The 27,174-nt window shown below is 35.2% G+C and overlaps 1 protein-coding gene across 1 annotated transcript in view; it reads left to right on the top strand.

The window, feature by feature from the left end:
* HMCN1 (hemicentin 1) overlaps window positions 1-27,174 on the top strand; it is a 434,555-nt gene that overhangs the window by 128,053 nt on the left and 279,328 nt on the right. The window contains exons 3-4 of the mRNA XM_030818744.1: window positions 2,386-2,544; window positions 3,631-3,753. Coding sequence (XP_030674604.1) covers window positions 2,386-2,544; window positions 3,631-3,753 — 282 coding nt within the window. The remainder of the gene's footprint in view (window positions 1-2,385; window positions 2,545-3,630; window positions 3,754-27,174) is intronic.

Genomic DNA, 27,174 nt, shown 5'->3' with positions numbered 1-27,174 from the left:
AATTGTTATGGCATTAAGTTGTGAAGCAAGGGGAATATTAAAAGAACAGGAAGTAATCTCAGCTGAAAGGGAGCAATTTGTGGAGAAGGAGCAACAGGAGATAGAAAGATAGAAAGATTATTTGATCCAACACAAGTAGTGAAATATTTTAAGTAGGAACGTGATGTATATAGCTCTTTACTGCAGGCAAAATAAAGTTAAGTGGAAGGAAAAGCAGAAAATCAGATAGGAGTTTGTACATGTAATAAAATTAGTGATAAGAAAAGTGACTAGTAGGAAGTGAAGAGAGAGGGAAGGGACAGATTTATGGAAGTCGAATGAATGACCACTGATTAGATGAAAGTAGAAGGAGGAGTCAAAAATGACTCAGATTTTGAAACTAAATATCTATGCAGATAGTACTGTTAACAAAAATAGGGATGCCACAGCAGAAAATATGAGTTCTGTTTTAAATGCACTAAATTGGAGAGGCATATAGAACACCCAGGAATAGAGGTCTAACAAGAAATTGAAAATGTAAAATTAGAACTTGAGAGGTAAGTATGGTCAAAAGATACAAATATACAAGTTGTTGAGAGCAGTGTTGTTAAACTAAATGCCTCAAAAATGCATATAAGTGATAGGAGGTAGGAAATAAGTTCTGCAAAAAGAGAAAGGACTGCTAACTTGATAAAATTTTGGGGAATCTGTGGCTGGTATATTTTCCAAAGTGAAGATCAGGTTACTACATCTTCTAGCCCCATGCAATTAAGAAAGTGACCTATTAATGAGTCTCAGTATTAGAGTCAATTTTTAACAGCTGATGCTCTGTTTCAACCTATTTAACAAATAGTACTCAAAGGCTGTAAGTTTTGATCAGGATCCAGTACAAGAAAATATTCTCCACTTCATCCAGGCTAGCTACATTGTAAACTATTCTAATACTTGGTTCTTATGACCCTGATTAGATCTATGGTGTTCACGGTATCTGTATCAGAATATGAGACTGTTGGAGCCTGCTGAAAGACCCAATAGGAAAATCAAATAGGATTTCCAGAGTTTAATGATAAAGCCTTACTCTTTTCATGGTATAACTATTTTCTTTCTGAGAAAGAGCTCTTACTTGTTGGACTCTACTGCTGTAAAGCCCATATGATCCCAAGCTGCCCTGCTTTTTATGTGATTGCTTATTCTAGGCCCTGAACTCCTTCACGACAAGATATTTTAGCTTATTTGTTGTTGGATGCCCAAATCTCAGCAGGGTGTTCAGCAACTACTAATTGCTCAAATTATATTGAACAAAAGTCCATTCCCTTGGCCCTATAGTTATTACTATCAGTTTGTCTGTTTGTCTGTCTATCTATCTACCATTTATAATGGAGAAGTAAAATTTGAAAGAGCACTAATATTTCAACAGCAGAGAAATGGTTGACTAAAGTATGGAATATAGACATAATAGAATGTTATGCCATTATTCAAACCTGTGGTTTTAAACAATGCTGATGACATGGAAACAAACAGGATATAATTCTGTATCTAAAATATAATGTATAAAACTGTAAATACAGCAAACTCACAATTTCATTTACAAATCCATATAATTATGAAGGAAATAAATATGACAAGAATTGCTCTGAGGGTGGGAACAGTTTTTGTTTAGGAAAACATATTGAGCCTATTCAAGTAGAAAATAAAACACAGAGATTATAGGTTAATAGGAAAAATGAAACAGAGTCAGAGTGAAAAGAATGACAAACAGAATGCATTTTATGTCAGATAGTCAGGGAAAGCTTCTCTGACAGGTATGAAGTGAGCAGAAGTTTGAAGGAGTATGGAGACATGCCATGCTGGAATGATTTAGTAGAGAGTGTGTTGGAGTAGAGAGATCACCTTGATTAGTTCCCAGGTGAGTAGTTAGCATTAGCCATGGGTGCATAGCCATGAGTGCAAGCAAGTGCTTCACGATTAAGGCGGGCATCAGGCTGCTTCTGCAGGTAGGTTAACAGGTATTGTGGTGGGAGCTTATGAACATTCTCTCCTGATTGCTTCTGTCCTCTCAATATAATAAGCAAGGTCATCAAATAAGAATGAGAAAAAGTAAGAGAAGAGGGGGTATATGAGATCATCGTGTAAGAGAGGGCAGAGTGAATAGACATTTAATTTTAAAAATATATAGCTATTATTTTGTGTGTTTTGGGTGAATTTCTAACTTATCCTTAAGTACACATTTTTCTAGTTCATATCACTTTACATATCTTCCATCCCTTCTTGAAAAAAGTGCCAAACTGACAGAAAATAAAAATGAAAACTTGCTCGGTTCTAAAACTCCCAAAGCACCTTGTTATAACCAAAATATTCAACTGTTTTTGCTGATGAGGTAATTGAATTTTTCTCTCCACTCAACAGGGTGGTGGTGATTGTCCAGAAATGAGTATCGGAGCTATAAAAATTGCCTTGGAAATTTCTCTTCCTGGTTCTTTCATCTATGTTTTCACTGATGCTCGGTCCAAAGATTACCGGCTCACCCACGAGGTGCTGCAACTTATCCAACAGAAACAGTCACAAGTGAGTAAGAATGAACCCCAAACGTTTCTGTCTAAATGCAGTATGTAAGAGATTGCCTATCCTCTTTGACTCTTCCATGTATGGTCAATAACAATAATTATAACTATCTATCCACATGTATGTTCTCCAATATGTATGTCATCTAATTTAAACATATTAAACATATATGTGATATTTATACATACCATATGAATGCCTTGTTTTTCAGTATGAAGAAGACATGATTGGGGATTAATTAACGTACTTGTTATCATCTTTTCCTTATAACTGACAAAACATAGGCCTAACCAAAAAAGGCTTATATTCCAATGTTATCTCCGATGTGGAATCATGCCTGAGTCAGAGTTATTCATTGTATCAGCTATTGCTGCATGACAAACTTTTCAAACACTCAATGGTCTAAAACAATAAGCATTTATTTCTCACATGTTCACAGAGCTCAGTTGATCTAGGCCAGGCTTGCTCACTGGTGTGTCTAGGGAATAGTGTGGGGTTTGCTTATCTAAGCTTGACTGTCAGGAGACCTGGCTTTGCCTCATAGTTGTCTTACCCTCTTTTTGAGACCAGTAAGTTAGTTTAGGCATGTCCTTCTCATGGCCATGGCAGAAACACTTGAGATCAAATGGAAATACATAAGCCCTCTGGTCTCAGCCCAGAACTTGTAGAATGTCATTTTTGCCTCATGCTATTGGCCAAAGGAAGTCACATGGACAAGCTTAGATTCACAGATGACAAAATAAGCTCTACCTCTTTTATAAGAAGAATTCAGAATCTTTTCACTGAGTGATACAGGGGGGCGTGAGGAACTGAGGCCATTCGGTGATCTAGCATAGTCATGGTCTCACTTCTACTTCTACAGCTTTTAGCCTACACTTCTAAAACATAAATCACTATGTTCCTATCTGGGTTCACTGTTAAACAGAGTATAAAGTCAATAATTATATAAACATACACACACACACACACACACACACACACTCACATATTCTACTTGCCCAGTAATGTAACACAATAGGTAGTCAATACATATATTTTTTTATTTCTGGAAACCCTTTACACTGTTTCTTTTTTTTTTTTTTATCATAGGTGGTATTTGTTCTGACTGGAGATTGTGATGACAGGACCCATATTGGATATAAAGTCTATGAAGAAATTGCCTCTACAAGTTCTGGTCAAGTGTTCCATCTGGACAAAAAACAAGTTAATGAGGTCAGTTTAATAAAGGGAGTCTACTTTATTACCAGCTGCCTTATCAAAATCAGTTAGGCCAGCCTAATTATGACAGATTTGATTTCAAAAACAATTTTAACCAAAAGGTATTACTCCTAGGCCACAGTTCAATAAAGGCATTGAATAATGTGAAGTAATATAGGTATATTTATTTAATGTTAATTTTTAGATTGTATTACTTATAGCAACAAACTGTTTAACTGTTTAATTTTATTGGAATCAAAAATTTTTGTAGTTGTTCAGTAAGGTCAATTTGTGTTTTTGATGAATAACTTTCATATAGCTATCAAAATGAGGCTAAACTGGTTACTGAAGTAGAATGTGAAAAAGTTAATTATTGAGCAAAATTCTGATGAGGTTTGGTTTCTAAGATTAAAAGTAAAAAACTCTGACTGACTAGTAACTATGTAGTTATCAAAAAACTGATAATATTTATAAATTATATTGTAAGAAAATTTAATATTTTCTTAAAAAGTCCTTTAGATAGGTTTGTCATAATTTTTTTTGTTTTTTTTTTTGAGGTGGAGTCTCGCTCTGTCACCTAGGCTGGAGTGCAGTGGCACAATCTCAGCTCACTGCAAGCTCTGCCTCCTGGGTTCACGTCATTCTCTTGCCTCAGACTTCCGGGTAGCTGCTAATTTTTTTTGTATTTTTAGTAGAGACGGGGTTTCACCATGTTAGCCAGGATGATCTCGATCTCCTGACCTTGTGATCCACCCCCCCTTGGCCTCCCAAAGTGCTGGAATTACAGGCATGAGCCACCACACCTGGCCCATAATTTCTTCTTTGTCTATTTTGCTGTCTTTCCTTGGCCTCACTCATAATGACATTTTTTTTAAACCCGTTTATATATTTGGCTCTCATTTAAGTTTCTAGGAACATACCAATACAAAGATAAGGGATTTTGGGCCGGGCGCGATGGCTCACGCCTGTAATCCCAGCACTTTGGGAGGCCAAGGCGGGCAGATCACGAGGTCAGGAGATCGAGACCATCCTGGCTAAAACGGTGAAACCCCGTCTCTACTAAAAATACAAAAAATTAGCTGGGCGTGGTGGCGGGCGGCTGTAGTCCCAGCTACTCGGGAGGCTGAGGCAGGAGAATGGCGTGAACCCGGGAGGCGGAGCTTGCAGTGAGCCGAGATTGTGCCACTGCACTCCAGCCTGGGCGACACAGCGAGACTCCGTCTCAAAAAAAAAAAAAAAAAGGGATTTTTAAAATTTATTTTTATTTTTTGTTTAGTCTTTTTTTTTTTAAGTTCTGGGGTACATGTGCAGGATATGCAGGTTTGTTACATAGGTAAATGTGTGCCATGGCATAATTCATATTTGATTCATGTGGTCACTGTATCTCTACAAGTTCTATTAATTTCATGTCAGACTCCTTTGTGTCTTAAATGAAATGATTCAGTAGTTCTCTTATAGCTAAAGAGTTCTTATTATATCAAGGTGGAACTAATAGGACATTACAAATTTCTAGAGCAAACAATCTAGTGAAAAGTTTTTTTAATCAACATATTGAAATAGATCTATAAAATTAATCTTAAAAATGTATTCTTGGAAGAAACAGTTTTAGAGAGGGTTATGGCTTAGGTTTTTATTGTGTGCACTCTAGTGACTCAGAAATTCCTGGGAAGGGTCTGATGACTACACAGGGAGCCCTCAACAGTTAATTTGCGTCAATGTTTGCATGAGAATTTGGGAACCTGGGAAGAAAGGGATTGGGGAACAGTGCAGGACTGTCTCAGACACTGGGTTCCTTGTCCTATCTCATACACTGTACTTGAACCTAAAGAAGGAAAAGCTGCTCATAGAAATTGTCTTCAACCTGGAATTCTGGAAGACTCTAGGGTACAGTGAGCAGCATTAAGTGGGACTTAAGTGAGGAAGAGTATCATTCTCTCTTACATCAGCTTGTACATCACTTGCTTAGAGTTTTGTGAGGTTCTAGGTGAGAGGTGGTGGTGGTGTGCAGTGGAGAGAGATAGGGTGTTGGGGCCAGTATGCTGAATATGCCATACCTATTGGACATGGTCATTCCCAGCAGAAGTACTATAGAAGAGGCAAGAAGACACATGGCTGGCCCCTAAGCTTTTGAAAGAATAGTTGTTCAGTGGGACCTGTTTGTGAGCAGTCAGACACCACTTAGAGATTCCCAAAAGAGACTGACAGTGGCTCACCCCTGTAATCCCAGAACTTTGGGAGGCAGAGGCAGGTGGATCACAAGGTCAGGAGTTCGAGACCAGCCTGGCCAATATGTTGAAACCCCGTCTCTACTAAAAATACAAAAATTAGCTGGGCATGGTTGCATGTACCTGTAGTCCCAGCTACTCAGGAGGCTGAGGCAGGAGAATCACTTGAACCCGGGAGGTGGAGGTTGCAGTGAGCTGAGACCACACCACTGCACTCCAGCCTGGGCAACAGAGTGAGACTCCATCTAAAAAAAAAAAAATTCCTAAAACAAATGGGGTTCAATTTAAGGAGAACCATAGGACTTTATTAGTAGTGGGTTTCAGAGCCAGAAAAACAACAACAACAACAAAACTTGTGCCCTGGGAATGTGACTCCATTTATATCCACATACCCAAGGAAAATCGAGTTACATAAAATTGAAATAATATAGTGTCTTAAATGGAGAAACTAAGCCCTGTAGAGAAACTATAAGCCCTAGAGCCTTTATTAAGTGGCGTGTGATATTGTTCGGTTGTGTCTCCCCCCACTGCCCCCCAATCAGTTCTCATCTTAAATTGTAGTTCCCATAATCCCCACATGTCATTGGAGGGACCTCATCGGAGGTGATTAGATTATGGGGGGCAGTTTCCCCCATGCTTTTCTCATGATAGTGAGTGAGTTCTCACAAGGTCTGGTGGTTTTATAAGGGGTCTTTCCCTGCTTCACTCAGCACTTCTCTCTCCTGCCACTGTGTGAAGAAGGATGTGTTTGCTTCTCCTTCCATCATGATTGTAAGTTTTCTGAGGCCTCCCCATCCATGCAGAACTGTGAGTCAATTAAGCCTCTTTCCTTTATTAACTACCCAGTCTCCGGCAGTTCTTTGTAGCTGCATGAGAAAGGACTAATACAGCATGATATTATACATAATTTTTATAGTTCTAATAATTTTTAATAATTCTGACAATTACCAGATAATTTGTAAGAAGAATAATTTATAAAAATTTGGTGTAAATTCATAAAATTTTATAAATATGGATATATTACAGAAACTTAACCCACTGGCTTGTTGTTAGTGTTTCTCTCCTGGATCATCAACTGATATTCTAATCTTTAAATTTAGCTTTTGCAGAAAAGCACTAGAGAGAAGCATTGCTAAAGTTGTCCATTTTTATAAACTAGAGTTTGATGCCCACGATAGGGCTGAGGCTTTATTTATCTATTCATCATAGTAATTCTAACCACCTCACCAACTGGTGCAGGAAAGGATGTTTCATTTACTTTGAGCTAATGAGATCAAAGGAATTTTAGCTAGGAGTATCTTGGATTAAGTTAACAATCAAACCCATCCTACTGCTAAACCTCCAGAGTTCAGGAAATTATCTTTTTGTTCAAGCCAATTTGAGTTGCGTATTCAGTTACCTTAAAGTAAATGCATCTTAAATGATAAAACTTGTATATTTCTTTGTGACATGGAATCTGTGAGTCCCAGTTTCCCTGTTTGTAAAGTGGAGATAATAGAATTATCCTTTTCAGAAACTTGCTCTAAGGTCAAGTGAGATAATGCACTTAAATGTTCCACACAAGGTCTGGCACAGAGTAGTGCCCAATAAATATTAACTAGTGTTACTGTAACACGGGTAGTGTTGGTATTATGCTTTTAAAGTGGGGAAAATTGTGCCATCATGTTTGCTAGAAATTAGATGTCTGATTGTTACTGGGAAATAAATATGAGCAGGAGAATCCAGGAAGAGGCTGGACGGTTTTCTTTTTTCACTGTGTGTGAAAAAAAAATATTGTGAAGCTCCTATTGGAACTGTACAAGTCAATATATTCCTTGAAGAAAGTTACCACCATGGAAGATTTTGTTAATAGGAAGCATTGTGACAGTGTTAAAATTGGATTTGCAAAATTTTTGGCATGTAATTTAGTCATTTCTTTTTTCTCACTGTTCCAAATTATTCTATTATGTAAACATTACGGACTCTAGGGAAAATAGATGCTATACTGGTATCTTCACATTTAATAGACACAAGAACTGCAGGGAAGCCACACATGCACTGAGTCCTTTCCTTTTACTCAAGACTTTTCATCTGCTGTTTCTAAAGGAAAGTGTAGTGTTATATTTTACTCTCTTAACCTATTTAATCAGTTTCTTAACCTGGGGGATATATTTTATATCAACTCTCTCTTGAGTTAAAGTGAAGTTTTTACTGCGTTCTGTTTCTTTTTTTTTTTTAAATGATTAAGTAGAAGATCTACGACTCTTTCATCTTTATTTAACATAAAAGGGGAACCAAAGTGAAGAAATTATTTGGCTAAGCATCGGTGGTCTATAAATCACTGTATGGTATTACATTTTGGAAACACAATTTACAATACATCTCAAGGATGTCCTTAATTCACCTTTGAATACAGACAAGGAACTAAACTATTGCAGTATTACTCCTTTATTTATATGCTGGGTGGGTTGTCAGTTGATTTAATTAATGCTTCCTTTTGGTGTAAGAAAAAAGCCAAGTTGGAAATCTCAAAGTTTCTCACAGATGCTATATCCCTGTGTCAAAGAAGCTAACACAAAAGATCACTGTTATTTAGATAATTCGCTTGTCTTGAGCTTCCCTATCCTTTTTCCCACCTCCCCCAACCCATATCCTGTAACATTCCCTTCCCTCGAAAAAAACTTACCAGCCTGTTGTATTGGTCCGATTCTAACAGATGTTACCATTACAATAAAAACATTTCTTTTTTTATTTTTTAAATTTTTGTGGGTGCATAGTAGGTGTATATATTTATGGGGTTCATGAGATGTTTTGATACAGGCATGCAATATGAAATAAGCATATTATGGACAATGGGATAGCCATCCTCTCAAGCATGTATCTTTGAGTTACAAACAACCCAATTACACTCTTTATTTTCAAATGTACAATTAAGCAATAAATAGCATTTCAATAAATAATTACTTCTGTAATTCTCTCTTACAGAGGCAGGGTATCAGTAACTGAAGCTCTATAACAATAGAACCAGGGGAATATGTACCCAACCCCTTTGTATTTCCTGGTGTTTTCCCAAATCCAACTGGAAGCTAGGGAACCAAGGAGCCCTGTTGACGTGTTCCATAACAGTCAGCATCCCTGGTCGCAGTCACGTCTGTAATCCCAGCACTTTGGGAGGCCGAGGTGGGTGGATCACGAGGTCAAGAGATTGAGACCATCCTGGCCAACATGGTAAAATCCTGTCTCCACTAAAATACAAAAATTAGCCGGGCATGGTGGCGCGCGCCTGTAGTCCCAACTATTCAGGAGGCTGAGGCAAGAGAATCGCTTGAGCCCGGGAGGCAGAAGTTGCAGTGAGCCGAGATTGTGCAACTGCACTCCAGCCTGGGTGACAGAGGAAGACTCTGTCTCAAAAAAAAAAAAAAAAGTCAGCATCCCAGGGTGCAAAGCCAGATGGAAATGATTATTAGAAAATGAAGCTGGAGGGGTAAGCAGAAAAGATTCAGCACAAGCAGTATTGTGTGGTAGTTAAGATTAACGCTCTGGGACCATGGCTCATATCCCAGCCATGTGACCTCAGCTATTTTCTGTGGGTCAGTTTCCTTATCTGTGAAATGGACAGAATGATAGTTTCTACCTCATAGTGTTGTTGGGTTTAGAACATATCGATAAATACTAACTGCTATTATTTTTATTTAGTGATACATGCTAGTCAAAATGTTCTAGTGACCGTTGGTTTTCTAATAGGCAGAGGAGAGTTGAGCTTACTAGGTATTTCAAATGAAATAAACTGAACCCAGGAAAATAAAATGACAATTTTGCAACACATTCATGAAAAAATCAAATCCTGGCAATGAAAAAGCCTCATAGATTAGAGATTACTGGACTTATTTCTCTTGCTAGTTTTTTCCCTGAGTTCAATGCTTAAACTGTAAACTTTGCTGGAGTATGAATCTGCACAGCCTCTTCCCGCTATTTTGGCTAATGGCCATTTAGGACTAGACTTTAGACCATGAGCTTTCCGCATATGGGCTCAATGATGAGACTCTGGAAATTGGGGTTTTGGACAATTAGTGCTCTAAAATTAGGAATCTGCCATTTTGATTTTCCCCATTCCTGTTTCACTCCAGAAATTATTTCAAAAACAAAACCTTACTGCTGACCTTGAAAATAAGTAGAAACGGGTGTTTCCTCTGAAATTTGAAAATGTATCAGGGACAACTATAATGTTCTAGAGAGCTACAGGAAATGTGTGAAAACAATGTGTAAATGTTTCCACGTATCCTTTCTTTGAATTCACCTGTGGAAAATGGAATGGAGATGTTCAGAGCTGATTCTTTAAAATAAAGTAGGTCTCCACATCCACAAACACAACAGAAAAGGAATGCGTACCTGAACTTTAGTTTCAGTGGAATGCTTTCTTTCTCTTTTTTTGTGCTAAGATTGACATGTTATCTGTATGAGTATGTGCTAGGAACGCTAATGTTCCAGTCACATAGTTACCTTTTCACTTCCAGGCACCTGGGAGTGCTTATAGGTCAGGAATATGCTTAAATGAAGTCATGTGTACTTTGTTTCCATTTGTTTAGATAAAACAAAAAATGAAGTCCTTAATTTATTGCTTAAAAAATTATCTTTGTCTGTAGGCTTCTGAGCATGTGAACAGTTTTCGTAATGACATTTAAAGAGTACATAGTACATAATATTTCTCACAAATGTTGGGGAGAGAGGATGGATGGGGATGACTGCTCTCAACAGAATATCATTTAGAAAAAATATGCCAAAAGTCAAGCAGAGCTCTCCTGCAGTCTGAAACAGCAGGGGATGGGACCAGATATGGGATGGGACGTGGGGAATACGTGATTTAAAAGGATAAGCCCTGCAAAATGAGAGTGCCTGTCTTTCATTTCATGATTTTGTATATGGGCTCTGGGAACTGTTTGAAGCACTAGTTATAAACTGCAGCAATAGATTCTGTAATGTGCAGTGGGATCATCTCTACACAACAGAACTCATTGCCTGTGAAACGTTAAGTTTCAGTATGAAAGTATTATCCGATAAGACAATCATGGTATCTGATCTCTAGTATAAAATTCAGAAAACAGAATGGACATCACTCATTAAAACTTCTTCCTAAAATACCAAAAAAGCACAGAAGACCTGTATCTAAGGAGAAAGAGGCTTATATAATGCTTCAAGGAATATTTGTTAGAAAAGAAAGGTTACTTAAGGGTAAACACTAGCCAATAAGTTGCATGCTTTCAACAGGACCAAATGAAATAGAAAAATAAATAAACCTATTTATTTAGCTGACTCTATTTTGATTAGAAGCTAAATAAAATATCAAGTTTGACTGTGAGATGTTAGAGATAACTGCATCAGTCAATTACCTGCATTGCTAATTCTGGGTTTGTAAAAATCTTAACTACCAAAAAGTTACTGTGTCAACCTCAAAGCCTTTGAAAAACTCATTAAAAATCCACACTGTCTTGAAAGACAGTACCTATTCTCCCCATTTGGTCTTTATTTTTACTGGAGTTGTGGTAGAAACTAAAGATTTGAATTGAGAAAAATTGTCACAAATGCTTGATATTTAAAACTGAAACAACTAGTTAGCCTTTGAAATTGCTGACCATGATCTCTTGAAGAGTTTACCCATTGGGAACTGCAAAGGAACACAAGGGAACATGAAAAAAAACAGCAGTGATGAGACAAATAAAATTCTATTGAGCAGTTTTCACACAGCCTCAACAATTTGGATATTTCCTTTTATATTTTAGATATTTAATTTTAAGATATTCCTTTTAAAGCTTTTTTTTTTAAAAAGCACTTATGATTGAATAATAAGCAACTAACTCTCTCTCACAGAAAGTAGAAAAATGCAAAAGGTTTGTTATTACATCTTTTCCGCAGAAGAAGAAGTGCCTGGTGCCCTTACATTTATGTAATTGAGGGGAAAACACAATAGTATTATTTCTTTAATAATGATAATTGAATAATTTGGGCCAAGGTAATTGGCTGTTGTTAATCTCTAGACATAGAAGATCTTATATAATTGTCTAACTTACTTTTCATAATTACCTACCCAGGAACTCCATTACATAATTACTATCCATCTGAAAGAAAAAGTTATAACTTTTGTACTAAACACAGCAGGTACATATTATTTTAAAGTAGAAAAGCCTTGGCTATTATCTCTAGAAGAAATAATTGTATCAATTAAAGATAATTTAAACCTTTGGAAAAAACGTATGAATATTGTTTTTTCTAAAGTAGTTTAAACCATTTAGTATACAAAGTATGAAGAAAACTGAAGGTCTTATTTTAAATATTTCTGTATATTATGAACCAGTGGATGGCTTTGAAAACAGTGAGCTTATCTAATGAAGCAGTAAGCAGTTCCATGAAAACATTAAGTTGCAAATGCCATTTAAATACCAAACATATATCATGATTTATCTTTGCTTGCATTTGGTTCAACCTAGAAATATTCATCAAGGACCATCTAGTTTTGGCTTCTGATTCTGCAATAGCAAAGGGGAGATGAAAGAGTTGAGAGTCAAAGTAAGGAAAGTTTTATTTGAGAAATTTCCTTATGACCCAGGATAAATAAATGGAAACAGAGTCCGTGCTTCATATATTTTCCAGGTTTCCTTATGCATTCCAAGAGTGAATTGACTGTAATAGGGTTATAAAAGCAAAATCTTTTGAGAGATGGTGTGAGCTACTTTTGAGAGCTCCCTTGTAATATTTTGGTCATGATTTGGCTTTGTGACAAAAATTACAAATGGTTTTCTCTTTCTTGCTGCAGACCCCAGAAGAAAAATGTACTTTAAAGTCATATACCACATAATTTAAACAGCTTTGGTATGAGTGATTGAATGAAGAGAAAGGAAAAAAAATTCAGAATTCTAGTCATAATTTTAAATAGACACAAGAAATTTATTTACTTTAAAATATGATTTTTGGGTTATTTCATTAACTTCTTTTTATTATGAACTTAGGAAAAAGACACATGACATAGTTAAACCATTTAAAATTTGAATATCAATATCATCTGTAAAAAAGGAGAAAGTCTTCAGGAACTAGTGAATGCATTTGTGAAAATTTGGCCATTATTTATTCAAATAATATTTATTAAATTAACAAATTAATGCAATACTATAATGAATACAATAAATTTAAATAATAAATTAATAAAAACAAGTAAGTAAATTATTAATTTGAATAATGTTTCTTAAAAGTATATGTCTGGTAAGATTGCAGTTTAAAAATATATTCATTTACATTTATGTATGCGTATTTCTAGACAAATGAAAAAGTCATACCTAAAAATGTTGATAATGGCAATCACTGGATAGTATGATTATGGATAATGTTAATATTTTTTCTTTTATGTCTTATCTTATTGTTTACTGTGTAGGTATTGTTTTCAAAATAAAGAAAAATAGTGAAGCCATTTCCACTAACAAAAAAAATTTCAAACACACCTCATATACTCATGTTACAGGTTTGTAAGCAAGACTATATGCTATGAGCTATGAGGATGTAAGAACAAATCAGACATAGATACGATGTCTCAAGATGCCAGATTTTGAAATCTCTGAGGAGAGGGATGAAGTCTCCCCTGTCCAGAAGCAAAATCATGAACCAAACTCTACTTTCTGTTTTGCTTCTTCCTTAAGTACAGGCCTTCTCTTCTTTACTCAATTAGAACTGTTCTCTTCATATATTACAATGAGTTGCCTCAGTCCTCAGTTATTTTTTCAGTTTTAATGTTATTCTTTGATTATGCAGCTAAGTGGTTTTAAACAGCTCTGTAGAGTTTGTTTAGGGTAGATCTTGGAACAGTTTGGCTTTTACCTATTTTACATTTCTTTTCTGTGTACTATTTGATTTGACAAAAGTATCTTGTTTTTTAAAAAAAAGTTTAAAAAGCATTGATATGGGTTAATTGCCACAGAAAAATGAAATTGTTTGGAATTCATTTATGTAAAGCTATAAGCCTGGAAGTCACCATTTTCCCACTTCAGAAATTATAATATAAAGAATGATAAAAATAATACTTAGCTTTTAGGATGGAAATAGCAAGTGACGTATATTTTATGAATTTTTTTCATCTGATGCCATCACCTTGGGCTTTCAACCATGAGAAATAATTATTTATAATGTATTCAACTCTTCAAAGATTATAAGAAGACAATTTTTGCTTATATTTGACAAAAATCAAGGCCTAAAGATGTAAATTTTATTTATAGCCAGTGAGGGAGAGCATTTACAAAGACGGCAAAAGGTAGAGTCCTCCATCATAGCTGCCTCTCGAATTCTTCTGCCTATGTGAATCTATCTTTTCTTTCATCATACTCTCTTATTTCTCTGATCTCTATTATAGTGCCAGATTGTGAGCTCCTGAGGGCAGGGAGGACAAGGGTTTTGCTTTAAATGCTTGTAGTAATTTACCCTAAAGTAATGTTCAATAACTATGCTTTTGAATAATGAAAAGAATGAGTGAATACAATATATACATATATATGTGTTTGTGTGTCTTTCACTTCATTATGAACACAAAGAAAGCATGCTTATGACATTTATCTTTGTATTCTTGTTGATATAAATCAGATTTCAATATATGCTAATATACTGACAAAATACTTTCTACCAGTATTATTTGTCTGCATGAATTAAAATGCAAAATGTATTCATATTAAGTGTGCATTTTGACAAATGTATATGCTTATGTATTCCACTACAGTTATGATACAGAACATTTCAACCACCCTTGAAACTTCCCTTATGCCCCCTTTCACTCACTTCTGCTCCATATCATTCAGGCTGTTGACCACTGATTTGTTTTCCTTCAGTTGATTGGTTTAGTCTTTTAGAAAATTTCATATAAATGGAAATTTTTGGTCTAGATTTTTAAATTAAGTATAATGTTTTTGAAATTTACCCAAGTTATTGTGTGTATCATTAGTTCATTCCTTTTTACTTAGCGCATTTGATTTATGGATATACCACAATTTGTTTATACCACAATTTGTTTGTTGTTGGATATTGGAATTGTTTCTAGTGCTTATTTACTTTGGATAAAGCTCCTATGAACATTGCTGTACGGTTCCTTGTGCGTTTTCAATTTCTAAAATTTAGTCATTCTAATGTATTTTAATTTCATTATGGTTTTAATTTGGATTCCCTTCATAATTAATGTTGTTAGTTGCTAGTTCTATCATTTCTGTCACTTGAGGGTTTGTTAATCAATTGACTACATATAGGTCATTTTTTTTTTTTTTGCTTTTTAGTATGTCTAGTGATTTTGGATTGTAGACTAGATATTAGATATTGTTGAGTATTGGATTTTGTTGTGTTCATTTAAAAATCATTGGACTTTATATGACAGGGAGTGGGTTACTTGTAGATTTGGTTGATCCTTTGAGGCTTTTTAGAAAGTTCTTATAGAATGAGTTTTTAAAAATACCTTTATTCCATGGATAATTTAGTTCTACCTATAAGATGTGGCCCTTTTGTGGCCTCCTCTAATTTCACCATGTATTCAATGAGGTCTCATTATTTCAATGAGGCTGAAAAGAACTCATGTAATTACTGGTCCTGTGTGAACTCTAGGACCTTTTATCTTATTTATCTCATGTAATTTTTCCTTTGTAAAAAGTGGTTCTCTCTTAACCTCATGGGGCTTACCTTTTGCATGCACAGATTGTTATTTAGACAAAGAATCAAAAGGCCCCTTACGCAGATATCTCGATGCTGTTGTCTTCATAGCTCCCTTTTATCTATAATTCTGCTCTTAAAAATCTAACTGCTTCAGCTTCCCCCAACTCAGATTTCTGTCTTTTTAACTCAGTTATATTTCCAGGCTGGAAATTGCCTCCAGCTAGAAATCCTGAGCTCATCTCACTTTTTTGTCATCTCTCAAGGGTAACAATCCTATTCTCTCTGTTATGTCTAAAAAAAAGTTACTTTCTATATTTTGCCTAATGGCTTTAGTTGTTTGTAGGAGGGCAGTTTCTAACTTGGCAGTCCCTCATGAAACAAAATTGATTTGAATGTGTCTGAAACAGGTTACTAAGTCAATCAATCAAACACTGTTACCTGTTTGGGAAAGCTGATCACACTTTGTGAAGAATATTTTATAGAGGACCCATGGGGGACTGAAGGAGAAAAGTGCAAAGAGCATGATATCTCAAAATCAGAGCAGTTTTACTTTATTATGTTATATATTGATTATTCTGAAAAAATGGCTTAAAGAGTGGCATTGGTCATATCAAAGGATTGAACATTATTGATTTTGGAGACAAAAATATGATTGTTTTGTATAAACTGGTAAAATAGTGTAGTTACAAATAACAGAAGATCTATACTCTTAAAATGTTATCAAATTGAGCATTAATAATTAAAAAGAAAAATCACACTAATATATCTTTTGGAAAGGTTTGTAATGCCATCCTTGGACATGCCTTCATTTTATGTGGTCCTTGTTTGTCATGAGAACTGTGAAAAGTTGGAGAATTTCAGAGGAGCAAAAGTTATTAAAGGAATTAAGAATTTAGTATATTAGAAACAAATTATTCATTATTCTTAAGAATGAAGATACATTACTAAGTTACTTCATAAAGATACTGTACAGGAAAAATATCTCCACAAACTCATACAAGGAAGTACAAGAATAGCTAGTTTGCTCATATAAAGACATACAGACATAAAGACCATGATTATATGGTTTTTGAAAATCATTAGGCGATATTTATGTCCATTGAGAGTTATAGTTGAAGCAGAGAACTGAATAATATGATCCCATTATTTTATGAAATTATCACTTTACATAGGTAAATATTAAGTATTTCCTTATTACCTGTGTTAAAAATTACTTTAGTGTCAAATTTCCTGAAGTTTTTTTTTTTCCTTTTCTCTAAACCACTAGTATGTTTGCACTACATGTCACTATAGTAAGGGAGTATGTTTCTATATTCAGTCCTCTAAATTAGGTTTCTTAAGGTATAGGCTTACTGCTTATTGCTCTGTTACTGAGATTTATAAACATCACTGTATGTCTATAACTAGGTGAATCAGAAGATTTTGGAGAAGTAGATAATTTGATTTCCCAGTGCCAGACACATTATCTCATTTAATTATCTACCCTGAATAAAGGAGGGATAGTGGCCAGTCATCTACCCTGCAATCCATAAAACTTCCAAGGAAAAATTGATTCCAATTGTCTTTTTTGCTATGCCAGTAATACTGTGCTTTTCATAGTACTATGGCTCAAAGGAATGATTCCATGGCATGCATATGATACCAAATTTAATTTAAAAGTAGTCTCTTTAGTTTTGTAGTCATTCTATAAGGAATCACCAATTGGAAATCTACCTTTTTAAATTAAAAAAAGTGTCTAAATGCTTATTGTGTCCCTGAGATTCTGTCTAAAGGCAGATAAGCATCATTTACATAACTCAGTGATGAAGACTACAGATGTTGTACCATCTCTCTCTCTTTTTTCTGCTCTGGTTACAGTTTTCTTCCAACAGAACATGCAAGGCTCAGAGCTTCAAACACTTACAGCCTTTATACTGCGTGTTCTATTGGAAGAAAAAAAAAAAGAGATGAGGGGTGTGGGTGGAAACAGAGAAACAGAGAGACAGCAGAAAGAAAAGCCCAATTGTGTATATGCTGAATGACTAATAGTCATGTATAATTTAAATGAAGTAAACATCCAACATACATAGTTAAGTAGATAAATACCTAAGAGATTCTTTGGTTAGGTGTTTAAGAAACTTTAGGTCTTATGAAACTTGAAGATAAAGCTAGAATGCACCTCCTCTGAAAAGGTTGAGGATACTTGTTTCTCATTATAAGTCTTTTTAATTAATCTCTTACTTGCACAAACTGTATTTATAGATAAAAATATGTATTCAAATTTTCTCATCTGAAATCAAATATTTAATGCAAAAGAAAAAGCATGTAGTTTTTTTTTTAGAAAATTGTGTTTACCACATCAAATTTAGTTTTACATATGGAATGTATCATAAAGATATATTATGGCAAATTTTATTTAATGCACTCCAATGTCAGCTCTCTTGCCCAAGTCTTCATCACTTCACACCTGGATTACTGCAAAAATTTATTCTTTCTTGACTTCTACTTTTCCCTACCCAATCTAGTAAGATAAGCTTCCTCAGATATCACTTTCATCACGCCCTGCCCCTGTTCTAAAAACCGATTCTACTGCCAGTTGAATGGTGTCCAAATAGTTTTTGTTGGAATTCCAGCCCTTCTATAATCTGGCCTCACCTTGCCGTCCAAATGTATCTCCAGGTATTTCCTAATACTCCATTCCCCACTCTAATTAGGCTAGCTTTTGTCTGCCCCCACACATGTAGGGTACTTTGCTGCCTTGGCACTTCTGCTTCCTTAACCTGAAATAACCTCACTTTTTAGCTTTTAACTTCTTTCCTTTCCATCTTTCAAGGGCCATCTTTTGTCCCTCTTAATATATAAATCCTGCAAGTGTCCACCTGCCATGTGTACACTTTCCTAGTCTGACTTCCTAGTAAGTCTGCAGTACTATTTCTTCAGAAAATATGTTATGACACATTTTCTCATCCATACTAAGCAGCATTTTTTAAACAGTGAAACAATTCAATAGCTCTTAAATGAAATTTATTTTACAGTCAGTGGCATATTATATAGGTTGACTGGAAGTGTTTTTCCTTTCTAACTGGCACAGAAAATAATGGTGCATTTTAAAATTTATGGTATTTTAAGAATTGGAAAATCAGTATGTACTGTATTAATATATTTATATTAACAATTAATATTACAATTATTTATTGTTTCCTAATGGTTTCCCAAGTGTCTGGTATATTGCCCAGCATCATTGTAAATTTTGCTACCATGGAAACCTTTTTTTTCCCATCTTACTCCCTTAGAATACACTACAGCATCAGATACGTACTTGAGCCTCTTTGATTCAATTAGTGAAACTATTTTAATTAAATTAAACTTGACAAATATAAGAAACATGCTTGGTAAGAAAAGTGCTTTTATGAATTATTGTTATTTTTATTTTAAGCTTTTCATTGAAGAATTATATACATACAGAAAAGTGGACATAAGCATACAGCTTAATACATTTTCACAAACCCAACATATCCTGGGTAGTTAGCACTCAGACTGAGAAGCAGTACATTAGCAGGACTCCATAAAACCGTCCTTCATACTGTCTTCTGGTCATGGTTTATCATTATACTGGCATCAAAAAACATAGATTACAAAAAATTAGCCGGGCGTGGTGGCGGGCGCCTGTAGTCCTGGCTACTCTGGAGGCTGAGGCAGGAGAATGGCGTGAACCCGGGAGGCGGAGCTTGCAGTGAGCCGAGATCGCGACACTGCACTCCAGCGTGGGCTACAGAGCGAGACTCCGTCTCAAAAGAACAAAAACAAAAACAAAAAACAAAAGAAAACAAAAAAAAAAACCAGAAAAAAAACAACCAAAATAACATAGATTAATTTGGCAAGTTGTGTCCTTCGTATAAATGAAATCATACAGTACACTTCAGTTGCTGGCTTCTTTTGTTCGACATTAAGTTTGTGAGATTCATCCACATCATTGCATGTAGTTGTAGATGGTTCATTCTCATTGATGTATAGTATTCTATTTTATGAATATACCACAGTCTATTTCTCCATTCCACTGTTGATATATACATGGGTAATTTCCAGTTTTGATCTAATGCAAATAGCGTTGTTCAGAACATTCTAGGACATTTCATTTGTTATACAAATGTACTAATTTTTCTTGGATCTGTATCTAGAAGTGGGAAAGATGGATCACTGGGCATGATTGTTTATCTTTAGCAGATGCCATGCAACCTTTTTCCAAAGTTGTTTCCATTTATATTCCCCTCACCCATGTATAAGAATCCTGGCTGTTCTACCTCTGCACCAACATTTGGTGTTTTCTGTCTTTTTCGTTTTAGCCATTCCAGTAGATGTGTGTCGTATGATTATTTTATTTAATTTTTTGTATAGGTTTAGAAAAACTTCCAACAAAGATTTTGGATTTTCTTTGAGAAATATGGTTATAATTATAGAAGATAAGTACTTTAGATTGAGCTATAGGATTCACATGAAAATAATTATTGAAGCTATTACCATTACTCATTTTTGTTTTCTTTTCCTGACACTGTAGTTTGGGTAGTTTCTGGCAATATATTTCTGTTGATATTTAACTACAATTACTTTTAGCTTTGTGGAAATCTACTGACCATTTTATTTAGTCTCCAGAGTTATCGATTTGGCTTTCCTAACTTCTGAGTCACAGAATTAGTTATGAAAATTCCTGGGAGTTGGGGGTGACTTAACATTTTGTTGATTACTTCCTTAGATTAATATTATTTGTTATTTTTTGTTTACACATATTTACAATTAATACTAGCATTGTTTACTGGAAAATAAAGTTAGAAATAAAACATTTGAGCCTCACCGATGCTATAACTATCTATTTGTAAATATATGTTGCAAGTGAAAGCCATGGTTTAAAATCTTTGCATTAAATCCCTAATGAATTAATAGTTCTTAGTGATTTTTTGTATGTTCCAAGATATTTTGTGGGTTTTGAGTATTAGATAATTATCCTATATTTCCATTTCTTTATCCTGTGATTGCTGAGAGCAATACTGTGGTCATTTTTCTTGGCAATATTCTTTCTTACTCAGGAATGTTCAGGCCAAGATATTTGGTCTCTTACTGAATCATGAAGCTGTATTTCTTAATTGTTCTAAAATTAAAGGTGCTGACTTCAGTATATTTAATTCCAGAAGTTTGTGCAGAGTGTGTGGCTAATTACAATAATAATTAATTATGACTCAGAAATGAGAAAGGACTATTCCCTTCTGTCTGTCACAATGTTTCATTTACAAAACAAGCAAGGCCTTAGAAAATCACCAAGGGATCATTGCAGTCATTTTATGGAACCATGATGAATTTCCAAATATTTCTTTTGTGGTCTGGAAACTCAAAGTGCTGAGTACAACCAGGCAGTGATGGAGTGCATGTTGAGAGCCTCATACTGAATGAGCATGTGTAAAACCTTTCTTACATTGCAATTGGGTAAAGAATACATAGTGTTAGGATTTGCCTTTTTCCTTGGTAAGCAAGACACTGATTAGATCATAACTTATAAATTGCTACATTTGGTTTGTTCCCTAACTTAAATATGTTGTTATAGTCTCATTTAATAATTTTTTTTTTTTTTTTTTTTTTGAGATGGAGTTGCTCTCTGTCGCCCAGGCTGGAGTGCAGTGGCGCAATCTCGGCTCACTACAAGCTCTGCCTCCCGGGTTCACACCATTCTCCTGCTTCAGCCTCCTGAGTAGCTGGGACTACAGGCGCCCGCCACCATGCCCAGCTAATTTTTTTGTATTTTTAGTAGAGACAGGGATTCACCATGTTAGCCAGGATGGTCTCAATCTCCTGACCTCGTGATCTGCCTCCCAAAGTGCTGGGATCATAGGCGTAAGCCACCGTGCCGGCCAGTCTCATTTAATAATCCTAAAACACGTTTTAGGACATGAACTCTTTTTAATGTCTTTTGCATTCCCAAATATCTACTAGATGGATGAGTACTTAGTATTAATAAGTATGTATTGAAATAAGAAGGGTAAACATTATATGTATAGTATAATAAACCTGTGTGTAAGAACACACAAAAACTCACACATGTACACCCATATACGTATGGAAAGAAAGACCAACATATTGAAGATAATTATTTGCAGGTAGTACAATAATGTGTTATTTTTCTATGATTCTTTATTTTACATGTTTACATAGAATTCATTACTGTTATGATAAAACATTTTAATACAAAATTTGAAAATGAAAAGGTAATATAAAATAAAATAAGGTATTTCATTTGTGCTAAGCAGAGAAACAGAAAGATCCTTGGAACGGATGCCTCAAAACTTTGGTCAAGCTGAATCTCAGTGTTAGATAATCATAGAGGAACTGGTATTCTCCTAATCGTTCTAATATATACATGGGTCTAATAGTCATGAACAGAATAGTTTTGCAAACCTCTGTTGTGAAGGAATACAAAATGAATGAGCGTACCTGCTATCTGATTTGTAGGCATACTATAACTTAAGAGTTTTCTTCTCAGTAGTTTTTAAAAAATATGATCATCCATAAACAGTTATAACATTTTGGCTGAAGTAAATTTCAAATATGCCTTGATGGTGTTTTAATTTTCTCTTTTCCTTTAATTGGCAAAGTATTTATTTTTTAAGGTGATGCCTCTTGAACCAACTTTCCTTTTGTAATTCTGGTCATAGTTAAATGGCATCATCATTCCTTTTGCTTCTCAAGCTAGGAAGCTGAGTCATTCTAGACTTTTTCTTCTTTTTCTGTCTCGGTTTAAATTGCTACCTAGGGAACACTGAATCTAAGATATCTTTGGAATCTATTTTCTCTTCTTCATTTCCACTGTCATTGTTTCTTTACTACTTTTCATTATTTTTCACCTATTCTAACTGCCACATTATTGGTCGTTTATTTATTTTTTGCCTGTTCTAGCTGCCACGTTATTGATCATTCTGCTTCCAGCCTTTCCCTCCCAATCCCTCCACCACATTCTTCCAGTAGAATCCTTCTTAAATACAAACTTGATGTAACATCCTGTTTCTGAACTCCTTCAGTGACTTCCATAGATCTTCAGGGTAAGATCTGCCATCCAGCACAGCATGTGAGGACTGCCACATACTTGCAAGTTCTTCCTACCCTCATCACTTACCACTGTACACACACACACCAGCCATGACACACTTTAGTATCTTTTCTGATATGGTTTATTATATTGCCTTCAAACATGTTATTTCTTCTGTCCCAGATGTTCTCCCTCTGCTCATCCATTTGCATCCTGCTCATCCTTCAATTTTAAATCTGATGTATGCCTGGTCACCTTTCCAGATAAAAACAAACCAGATTTGACCATCTTCTTTGCCTTTACACCTGACATACATTTTCTATTATGTATTTATATGTCTTCCCCACCAGACTATAAACCCCTAAAATAGTTTAGCCACTCTTGATCCCGAAGGATGTTCTCTCTCCTATTGTTAGCTAGCTTTTAAGAGATAAGGTCCCCCCTCATGATATTTAACTCATCTGCTCCCCTCTAGACTGAATGTTTGCATTTACTTTTCCTTGTTAGGCATGTTAAAGATTGCAGGAAGCTAATTACCTATCCACCCCACCCACTTTTCCAGTTGATCCTATAAAATGGAGGAAATAAGCAGAATTTTTTCAATAAGGATTATAATAGTATTAATGGCAAAACCGAATTGCAAAATAGAAAGGATCTTCTGTTTCACACCTTATTTCATATTTACCCGACAACACTCAGACATAGGCACTGAAGCTGGAAAGTGGTGGACCTCCCCCTGTAGAGGGAGCTTTCACCTGTGGGCATAATACAGAGAACAGGACATGGATGGGGCTGGGATGCTAAAAGTTAATTAGGTCCTAATGAGAGACAGAGACAAAATCACTGCAGGGAGTGACTCTTCTCCTGGTTAATCTGGGGCAATAGATTCACTAAGGTTAGTCACTTCACTACCCACAGGAAGGAGCAAGTCAGGAAGTTGAGAGAGAGTCCTGAACTGTTCACTCCATTACTTCCAGAGTCAGGAGATCAGAACCCTGTCTATTGTCTGAAAAAGAATGAAGTCTTGGAAATTTGCTAACAGCAAAAGTAACAATGCCAATTAAACCATAAGCAGACTTTTTTTTTAACTAGAAAGATAGCAATTTTAATAGAAGTACCACCTACATCAAGGGAGATGGGTCCTAGCTTGTAGGTGTCTTGGTAGATGGTCAGGATCTGAATGAACTCTGGTCCTAATAGCACAGAATGCTTTTGTAGATCTTGCATCCAAGCAACAAATCCTAGATTTCAGCTCAGGAAGGAACTCAGAAGCAAGTATTCTGATGACAAGAAAGTCCACAGAGCCTGCTCTGGAGAGGTATACATATCTAGTTTAGTTCATTTTAGAGATTTTGTAGAACCTAATGCCAGTTACTTGAAATGGCCCTTGTTCATTTACTCAACAGTTAAGTCTAAAAATGTGATTGTATCTACAGCTACTGAAAAGTGAAGAAGATATTGAAACTCACTATTGACTGGTCTTCAGACAGCTAAAAAAAATCAGACATTGATGGTTGCCATTTGATTTGTGTGGTAAATGGGTTGCAATCAATGTGTCATCAAAAGAATGGAAGTGAGTGGAGATTGAGTGAAGGCAACAGAACTTAAGCTTCAGGGCCCTTCTTTTGTGTGGACCCCTTGCAAGGCTCTAAAAAGGGTAATGTGTTTACAGAGTTACAAATTGAGGGGGAATTTTGCAGAAGTAAGATATTTAAGCTATGATAGACGATTATCTCCTTCAACTTCAACTTCTCCTCTGGTACATGTTCCTTAGTGTCCAGTGACACTGGGGAGATCTTTGCTATATTTTTGGACCCAAATTTCTATCAATACTATAAACACAAGTATAGCTATGTGTGAAGTTGAAAGTTTTGAAGCTCCCTGGAAAAGAATAAAAATTATCTTTCTATTATTTCTGTAGAGAATATTACAATTTTTTTGTCATAGTAATAGACATTCAAAGATTATATAACCAAAAATGCAGCGAAAAAAATGCCATAGACTCTTGTCAGATGTTAACAAAATTGTTCTTAATTTCTAGATTTTGTGAGGTTTGTAGTATTTGTCGACTTTTAACAATTTGAAATTTATGTACACTATTTTCTCACTTGAGATAACTCTTTATAATTTCGTATTTCTTAAGGACTTCCCAGTTATGTAAGCTTAAGTCTCACACAACCCAGATCTGTCACTGAATAGAAGGTATTTTGGAGAACATTTATGTTCTGTTATCTTTTGCTGAGACTTCTCTCTGTTGCCCTCCAATTGGAGATACAGAACAATTCTGTTCACAAACACCGTTTAGCAGTGGTAAAACAGAGAGGAGATGTTATCCTAGTTTCTGTTGGCAAATCCCAAATGAATGTGTGTTCTAATTTGGCACTGTAAGTTACTATAGGCAGACAACATATTTTGTCACTTTTGTGTATCTAGCACAGAACCCACTATTTGGTGAGACCATACTTAAATGTTCATTGACTTAATATGAAACCCCTTTACAGGCCATACATCTGTCTCATTCTTGAGTTGTTAATATATTGTGATAATTAGATTTAAAATAAATAGAAACAATATTTATTTCAAAGACCCTAACAAGCCTATGGGTTGGATGCTTTTTTCTTTTCCTTTTTTTCCTCCTCTTTTCCTCAACATGTTGAAAATGTCCTCCTGCCTCTGTTTCTTCTTTACTTTTCAAACTCTCCCTTTTCTAGGCATCTAGATTACCTTTTGGTGTGCTGATGAGTCTGACTTTCTCCGATTTAATCCATTGCTTTCATTTACTTCCAAAATTTGGATTCTTGCTTTACTTTTTTCTTTTCCCATAGGATTTCTAAGATTTGTACGGTTGTTTCCAACTACCATCTCTGGAGTGATGATTTAGTTGTGAGAGCTATAAAGTTTTGCTATAATTTATTAAAGATGTCTGGCAACTGCTGAATATTCACCTATATTATTGCCAACGTTACCAGTAAAGTCCAGGTTGTTATATAAATCGAAACGTCCTTTATAAAGATTAGAGGGGATCTGGAGTTAATGTTAGTGAGATTTTTGTGCGTGGTGCCAGATTTTAAAAGCCACATAATGTTGCATTTTTACCATCTCTATAAAGTGTTTCCCAATAATTTTAGTCCACATAGATAGCTCATCTTTTAGACTGCCTGAAACATGTATTGCCACTAGTATTTATGCCTCATGGAACATCTGAAATGATTGGACCTTTGGAATCCTCCAATTTATCTGCATATCCAATGCACTATTATATGCTCTATTATATGACATTTGAATGTATACTTCCTAAAGCTCCTTGTTTTTGAAGAGATTATTAGTGTATTAGGAGTCTATTTGGAAATACAGAGAATATAATGAGATCTCGAGAACTTCACTTTAGGATCAAGACATAATCAGAGCAGAGATATACAAAAGGTTCCTTTTATTGTCTGAAGGGCCCAGAAATTGATGAAACTTGCCTAAAACTTGATTGAATATGTTAAAGTATCTAAAGAGTATGTCAATCAAAATGAGTGCAAACCAACAGGAAAGCATAAGAACAGTTAAGTCATGAAGGTAAATGTTGGTAGTTCCCATCCAACTTCTGTCTGAAAGTGAGGGAGCTTCAACCAGCACTTCTATTGGGAAATTAAATTTGATAAAGAAAATTCTATTAAATGTTTAATGCATCTAAATCACTTCATCTATATTATTTCTAAACCCAATAAGCACATGACAGGACAATGGATTTATATTCTAAATGGGGATTGCATCTTAAGCCAGGACATAATTTGTTAATTGCATAGTCAAAATTATACTCAAAATCTGTTGAATCACCCTTAAATTAAATTATTATGACCTAGGCCCTTAGCAGCACAAAATCTAAAAATGTATTTGTTTCCTTCTCTCCCCAACTCTCTCTCTTTCTTCTTCCCTTCCTTATTTCCTTCTTTTTTCTTTCTTTTTCTGGGCCAGTTGGAATCGAAGTTTCTTTCAAAGGTAGAAATGAGGGGTAATGGACATACAAAGAAATTCACCCCATGTTATAATGTTATAATGGTTAAGGGAATAAGATTTAGAGTCCTGTGCCTTTTTTGAGTTTTATACTTACCAGAAATCTGTGATTTACTGAAAAAGTAAATATTAATATTTATAGATATAGAAAAAATTGAATGAGGTAAAATTTGTAACATTCTTAGCATGGAGCTTAGCATGTAAGTGCTGTTTAAATGGTAGCCATCAAAACAACGATCCAGTTATGCTTTAGTTTACAGCATAACTTTGCCTCCTGAAGCCAATGGGTTAGTCAGTGATTCTTCCTCACTGACATTAAAAGCCTTTTGGGTTCAGTACATATGTATCTGTACCAAAGAATAAGTTCTCCCCAAAATAGACCTAATCCCAGTTGAAATGAAGTGCCTAAACCTAAAAACCAGATCCTAGACTATACTAAATTGTTCTTTGAAATGAGGTCTATATTTTGAGGTCTTTTGGGAATGATTTTTCTAACCTTTATATATGCTAAAAGGG

The sequence above is a fragment of the Nomascus leucogenys genome, chromosome 9 (assembly GCF_006542625.1).
Source record: "Nomascus leucogenys isolate Asia chromosome 9, Asia_NLE_v1, whole genome shotgun sequence".
In the NCBI taxonomy this organism is placed as follows: Eukaryota; Metazoa; Chordata; class Mammalia; order Primates; family Hylobatidae; genus Nomascus; species Nomascus leucogenys.
The sequence above is the reverse complement of the archived record's forward strand: the minus strand, read 5'-3'. Positions and strand labels throughout refer to the sequence as shown.